At 55.5% G+C, this 7,413-nt stretch overlaps 1 protein-coding gene across 23 annotated transcripts in view; it reads right to left on the bottom strand.

Annotated features, from left to right (window-relative positions):
* Positions 1-496: 496 nt before the first annotated feature.
* ADARB1 (adenosine deaminase RNA specific B1) overlaps positions 497-7,413 on the bottom strand; it is a 113,771-nt gene continuing 106,854 nt past the window's right edge. For 15 of the 23 annotated variants that reach the window (XM_081570180.1, XM_081570182.1, XM_081570172.1 and 12 more), the window contains 2 exons: positions 5,671-5,849; positions 497-4,829 (listed from right to left, as the gene is read on the bottom strand). In XM_081570180.1, the coding sequence (XP_081426306.1) occupies positions 4,650-4,829; positions 5,671-5,849 (359 nt within the window). In that variant the 3' untranslated portion in view covers positions 497-4,649. The remainder of the gene's footprint in view (positions 4,830-5,670; positions 5,850-7,413) is intronic. The other 8 variants (XM_081570176.1, XM_081570169.1, XM_081570161.1 and 5 more) reach the window with 3 other exon arrangements.

Raw genomic sequence — 7,413 nt, 5'->3', positions numbered from 1 at the left:
GTGGGGACCATGGTTCTGACCAGAGCGGGGTCGCTGTCACTCACACATCTGACTGGGACAAGTGATGCCTCTCATCACAGCTTTCAGAGGCTGCACCGACCCATCCTCAATTCCGGGGCTCTTGCAACTTAACAGGTATGCTTCAGTGTGATCTGCACATCTGCACCCTGTTCTTGGGCCTGGGGACTGCAGGGAGGTCAACGAGGCCCAAGAGGGGGCGTCCGAGGTACAAGGCTCCCCCAGGGCCTGGAGGGCACCCGGCAGGCTGAGGCTCGGGCACAATGATGAGCCAATGGCTCTGAGGATCCAGGATGGGAGCCATAGGAAGACCCCACGACTCTGTGGACTGAACCTGTGAAGGAGAGGCGGCTCCCAACCTTTTCTCTGAAGCATCATCGGTCTTTCTGATGACACATTTCTTCACTCGAATGTTGCTTTTATTGTGGGGAAAGAAATGGAAACAGAATCAAAACTGACGCGAAAGAGAGCAAACCACTTGTCTCTAACAGTGCTGCTTTTTATTTGTATGGGACTGTTCACTTTCCAAAAACTTTTCCTATTTGCTTTTCATGTCATTGTAGGAATGCTGGACAAAGGTAAATTTTTTAAAAAGAAAAATAAAATGAAAACGACTTCCCATCCCGTCATCCACGCACAGTGACCAGACTCAGTCCTTTCAGATTGTTCCATGCATGCTTGTACCTCCTTCCATGAAGCATCCAAGTTTCTCCACAACCATGAACTTAAAAAACTGGCTTTACAGTTTTCCACTCTATTGGGAATGTCCTTCCAAAACACCAGCCCTGAACATTACTGCGACCGGGGGCTACCTCATGGCCCCAACACCCAGATGGTCTGGTCAGCACCACCCTGGGGTGTGGCTCCCCTCTGCTGCCCCATCCACATCCCTCCACACGCCTCCTGTCACGTGGGCTCATGTCCCCCCTCCCCAACAGATGGGACAGGAGCAGGGCAGCTGTGCAGTGGGACCAGACTCGGAGGGCTGACCGCTGGGCAGGCGCTCAGAGCAGGCACAAGTGGGGAGCAGAGCCCAGCCGCAGCGCCCCCAGCAGGTGTTGCTCCTGACACCCCTTCCCAAGCAAGCAGGGGGGTACTGGGAGGAGAGAGAGTCCGGGCAAGGCTGTGGTGGTGAAACATGGTTTTATTGAGAACATCTCATGCCCTCTGTCTGAGTGACAGCATCTCATGCTCGGTTCTGGCTGGTCTCGGTGCAGGAGGAAGCTCATGCGGGGGTCATGTGTGGCCTGGACATTAGTGTAGACGTGTGGACACCAAGGGCTGAGCCCTAGTGACAGTGTCCTCAGCTGAGTTACATTCACAGAAAGTGTCTGAATTCTAGAACACAATTTAAAGCATATAACCCAAAGTCGGAGAAGCAAACAGTTTTCAGGGCTCACTCCATAGACCACCTTAAACTGCTCACGACTGCGTCTGTGATACACTGTTAGCACAAGTTGTGGCCCAAACACGAGTCCTTGGAGGCAGGAGGGGGGTGGGGGGGCGGGGAGCCTCATCCCTCCAGACACTGAGTGTGTGGGTGCAGACATGCTGCCAGGAACAGGAGCTCAGAGTCAGGATTAAGTGAAAGTCCCCCTCGCTCACAGTCATGTGGACACAAAACCCAGCACCCTGGGCTGGCTGCTGGTGAGGGAGAGATGGTCCCAGCACTCACAAAACTGGACCCACATGGTCACACTCGCTTTTTCCATCTGTATAGGTTTGATGAAAAATAAACCTTCTGAGAGATTCACCGATTTCATAGAATTTAGAGATGGGAATGCCAGCTTACTTTATTTCTCATGCCAGATCAAAGTGATGATTGGGGCAGACCTTACATGTTGGTGTAAGGTATTTTGGAAATGCCAAACATTCATCCTTTTTGTCTGTTTTGAGAAAAGGGGTAGGTGGTGAACCCTGGGACCTGCCCAGCAAGGAGACCCAGAGGCTTGGTCCTGAGACGAGGACAGTAAGGGCTCTGTAGTCTGGAGGGCAACAAAATTATTGCAAAGAAATAAATTCCAGAGAATATCTCATGAAATGCTGGCTTGTACATTTTAAAATAAAATAACTCATTTTGATCACAATAAAAATCTCCAAAACAGAAAAAGACGAAAAGCCCCACTAAGACTCAGAGTCAATCGGCAGGAAGGAGTAGTGTCCTGACCCCAAGCAAGGGTGAGGGATGGAGAACCCAGGATGGGGGCCTGCCTTGGCCCCAACCCCACGAGCCCTGGCTCACTGTTCTACAGCACAGGACAGCTGCCCCTTGGACTGGGCACCGCAGAGGGGCCGGTGTCTTGGCAGAATTAACACTCCAGGCTCAGCCAGCAAGTCAAAACAGGGCCCTTCCCATCCCTGCTGGTCAAGCTGTCCTCAAAAATGTAAGATTGTTTTCAAAAGATCAAATTCTTGGTTATGTCAAATCTCTGTTTCTAAAGCCCAGATTAAGGACCCTATATGTAAAGGACTCCTCAAGGGAACAGCTCCATGGTGATGCCCTGGGGGCATCTGGGAGGGGTGTGTAAGATGCTGGGCTCCCTGATCTCTTTGGGGGTTGAGGGGGTGCGCTCTCTGCTTTTCCTGCCTACAGACAGACAGACAGACACACAGATAGAGGAGACTGGGTGCGCTCAGGACGATCGGGCTGGAGACTTCCTGCCATGAGTGCGTCCACTGTCCTATTCCAGGAGCAGGGCTGGCCTCCCTCTGACCTAGCACAGGGGTCCTGCCCACCCTGGGCTCCCTGAGCCCCTACCCCTGGGAACCTTGGCATCTCCAAAGGCCTGAGAACTCTTGGGGCAGGAGCCCTGCGTCAGGCCTGTGCTGCCCAGTGGCACAGATCCACCTGGGAGAGGCAGCGGCATGCAGCTGAGGCCCTGGGGACCCGCACATAAGGCAGCCAATTATCTGAGGGGGGGGGCGCCGGGCGTGCTGGGTGGATTGTGTGTGCGCAACACCGTTCCTCTGGACTTTGTAACCAAAATCCACGTATTTTTAAAAAACTAAGTCCATCTTCCAATCCCCATTAGAAAAAAATACCATCTACAGAGACGAGAATACAAATGCAGGGGCTCACAGACGTCTTTTTGGAGTGTGCAGGCCCCCCAGGCACTGTGCTGGCAGGTCAGGCTGAGCCACCCTCCGCAGAGGGAGGTGTGGGTGACCTGTCCTTTGACCCGGTAAGCCCTGTGTGTGGACAGCCCCCAGCACGCATCCACAGGGCACACCATCTCACGTCTCTATGGTGCAGGGAGACAGCTGGAGGCCAGCCCTCTTCAGCCTACCTCCCACCCTGAGCACAGGGTGATGGCCAGGGCCGCCCTGCTCCTGCTGACTGAGTCCATAGAGGACACCCCCACCCCCAACATGCCCCCTGGGCACACAGCCTGACTCCTGGACTCGGCTGGAGAGTGGGGTCTGCCCTCTCGCCCACAGCACCCCAAGACCAGGAACTGGCACTGACCCCACAAAGGGCAGGAAGCTCCTCTGCGGTCCTGAGTGGAAGCAGGAGGCAGTAAGCGCGGACTTTGTACTCAGTGGGGATGGCCTCTCAGGCCTCCTGCCTGCCCTGATCCCAGCTTGCTGGCTCAGTCTACCTGGGCTCGTCCCTGCACAGTGGGGTGCCGGCCTGTGTCCCAGGTGTTCTAGACACCAAACCAACCCCTTCCCTGCCGTGACACCAATACCCGACCCTAGTCGAGACCACGTGAGCGACACGCTGTCTCGCCAGCTTTTGGCCTGAACACTTCTTATATTTAAAACATGTCTTTGATAAAGTGGGAAAGAATAATTTAAAAATATGCCTTCAGTGGCATTTTCCAAGAGTGAATATCTATGTAATTCATCCTATTTCCATCCTGCGAGGATTCTAGGATGGTCGTTCCCATCCACGCGATTCAGAGGAGGGACCAGAGGGAATCCTAGGCCATTTATTGTGCAGTTAGCCTGCGGACTCCTTCTGGTCCTTAAGAGTTAAATACTGCTTAAAAAACCCAAGTGAATGGCCAGGCTCACCAGCCACATTTGACCTGTGATTACCAAGAGGTTTTCCAGGATATGGTCCGACAAGGGGTACAGACGCTTCTAGAAGAGGGGGCTGCAGGACCTGGGCCGCAGTCCCAGGGGCCACCCGGCGGGTCACTGTGCTGAAGGTCGGATTCTGGGGGAGGGCAGCGACTGTGGCCGGAGGGGCCACGGGCAGACGGGGACGGTTTCCTTAGGCTAGCTTCCTCGCTACTTCCTAACGCCCTCCATATGGAAATGCCTCTGCACTTAAAACGATGTGGCATAAGAGTGACCTGGCATAATTATTTCTTATTTTATAAACCACATTCCTAGTTCTGAATAAATTATTTAAGAATTTCACACAAAGTAATTTCTATTTTCCTAAACTTCAGGAAGCCCTACTTAGTAGAACTCAATTTCTAAACGTAAACTGAGATCAAAAGCAGTCACTGGATGACTCAGAGGGGAAACGCTGCTGCTGAGATGCAGGTGGGGACTGGGACCCCGAGCCCACACCCACCACCCCACCCCTGCCCCGAACCACACGCCTGCCCCCAGAATGGCGCCCGCATGCCCACACCTGCCCCAGCCCGGCTGTGAGGTCGGGGCTGCGCTGCACGCCATCAGGGTGTGAGTGAGAACTGGTCCTGTTCCGTGGGCTTCTCCACCCACGCACCAAGCCCGGCCTTGATGAAGGCTCTGAACAGACACGCCTTGGCAGCCTGGTACTCCTTGGCGACCAGCTTGGACTCGTGGTACACATTGGGTTTGGTGATCTTGGAGCGCAGTAAGTTGGAGGGAACCTGTGAAAAGACAAAAAGGCAAGTGCAGCTGTTCAAGCCATAACAGTGGAAAACACAATCCAGTACGGTGTTCAAAGAACAGCATTTGAACCTGTGCTACTTCTGGGGGACCCCACTGACCCCAAGGACCACATCACACAGAGCCACGCCAGACACCCCTGTGGGCCTGTGTCCTCAGCCCCAGTGGCAGCTTCACAGTTAAACAGGCAGGCTGCTGGTGACCCATGAGCAGGGGACTCAAATGATACACTAACGCTTTTGGGTCTTGAACAAACACGGCTCTGCTGTTTGGTCACAGAGAACTCGGTTCGCCCTGCCTCGGCCAACGTATTTCTGTGCAGCTAGGATCTGCAGGGAGGGCAGCTGCCGTGAGGCCACCTGTGTGGTGACCCTCTTGCTACATGGACATGGCAACTTCTGTCCATCGCAGATAAAAGCTTCTGACTCGACTTAATAGGTGAAAACTGGTCACATACTGATCCACTAGAGAAGATTTTATTTGGGGAAAAGGGGGCCTGTTGCTGTGAAAACCCTCTAACTCCAAACCAAACCTCAAAATCAACAGGTTTAAAAGGCTTCCTGAAGGGCTGAGTGAATTCAGGGCAGCCCCAGGTTGCAGGGCCGAGTCTGCAATGAGGGGGAGTGCCTGCCAGGCAGAGATGGTGGGGGGCCGAGTGGAGGGGGTGCTGAGTCCTGGGTTCATATGGGGGTGGGGGCTGGGGGTTGTGGGATGAGCCTGCTTTGGATCTGAGGAGGCAGGCCCTGACTGCCAGCTGAGAGCAGCCAGAGGAGACAGGGAAGGGTGGCCACGAGCGGGTGGGGGATCTGGGCACCTCAGTACCTTGCCGTGCACACGCATCCAGCGACAGTACAACGCGTGCTTACACAGGCGCGAGGCGCGGCCCAGCTCATCCTTCCCCGTTGTGGCGTTGATGACCTCAATGGCTGAGTCGCCCACCGTCCAGTTGACGCTGAAGTTGGGGGCCTTCCCTGGCTGCCGCGCCTCCGCGTTGCTGATGCCTGGAATGGAACGAGACGGGGCAGGTGACACGGGTGCTGCGGGGACAGGTCTAAAGGTCACCAGCCAGGCACACCTGCCCTCCCAGCAGCTCAGCTCAGGCCAGTGCTGCCCAGAAACACGCCTGTGGGGAGGCGAGCAGGTCCACAGAAACCCCAAACCTGAGACTTCATGCAGTCTGAGCTCCCTTGGGGCCCAAACTGCTGACATCCAGGAGCAGATGGGCTGTTTCCAGGTTAATTCAGGGGCCACGTGGCTGTGTACCTTGACATGTTTGTGCTTGGGCCCTGCCGCCGGGGCCAGCCAGGTTCAGACCCCGCCCCACATGCATGACACTCAAGACCCAGCAAGCTCGCCTCTTAGCGAGTGTGTCGGTGCTGTCTCAGCAGGGTACAAGTCTCCTGTTTTAACCAGTCAGAGGCTTGTGCTCTGGGGCTGACAGGTGGATGCGCTCGGGTCACTGGGGACTGAATGCAGGTGCCCACCATGGGCAGAGTGACTCAGTCCTGTGGACCCAGACACAGGCCACAGTGTTCGCAACAAAAGCTGGTTTACGGTGGCAGTACCGGACCTCAGGAAGCTCCCCCTGGGTCCCTCGCTCTTGGTGACCACCTCCTCCCTCTTGCACAGAGTGTTAAAGCCAGGACAGCAGGTCCAGGCAGACCACAGCTGGCACCCAGGCCTCGCTCAGAAGCCTCACTTCTTCAGGGCAAAGCCGCATGAGAAGGAACAGGGAAAATTCATGTTTACAGGCCACCAACCTCAGGGATTCATTTCAAGGGACAATATGTGTTCAATGTGATGTCCTTGCCCCCTCCCCCAGATGTGCAGGGGAGGGGTGGGTACCCACTGTGCCCGGCCTCCCCTTTGTCCCTCCACTGCCTGGTGGGTGCTGGTGTCTGAATTCACATTTGGATAGCAATGGGTGGAGCTTCCTGAAGACCCGGGTATTTAACACAGACCCCATGATGGAACCCCTGGGGTGGCTACCCAGTATGTCTTCCCCAGGGAGGTGGGGGGGGGGTTGTCCCAGCAGAGGACGGGTACCAGGCACTGGAAGGGAGCTCATGCTGGGAGCAATCCACCCTGGGTCGCCTGCCCTTCTGAGGTGACTGGCAGGGTGGTGTCAGGTCAGCAAGTGAACACTTGAAAAATGATTTGTCCCCAGGAAGAGTATAGAATAAGAGGTGCACATCCCCTCGAGTCATTTGTCCACAGAACTGCCTGGCCCTGCCAATCTTCATTCTGATTCACAAGTCCTCCTGGCTACAGTGGCCACCTCTGAGGTCTCTGTCCAAGCCCCACACGGGGGGTCCAGTTGCCTGACTGGCTGCACACCCTCCTCCTAGAGGCAGTGAAGAGCCTAACCACGGAAGGGGTGAGAGCCCCCGGTGAGGCCAAGTGGAGAACACACCTCACGCACAGAGCAGAGGCGCGCTCGTCCTGACCTCCAGTGACTTCTCCTGCAGCCCCAGCCTGTCTACCCGCCTGTCTTCTCAGGTGTACACAGCACCCGCCTGCGGAATCCTCCCAGCAAGGCCAGTCCCTCGTGCAGTCCCTCACAGG

The sequence above is a fragment of the Giraffa tippelskirchi genome, chromosome 2, assembly GCF_054371585.1.
Source record: "Giraffa tippelskirchi isolate mGirTip1 chromosome 2, T2T-mGirTip1v1.2.pri, whole genome shotgun sequence".
Lineage (NCBI taxonomy): Eukaryota > Metazoa > Chordata > Mammalia > Artiodactyla > Giraffidae > Giraffa > Giraffa tippelskirchi.
Note: the sequence above shows the minus strand (reverse complement) of the source record. Positions and strands in the feature narration are given on the sequence as shown.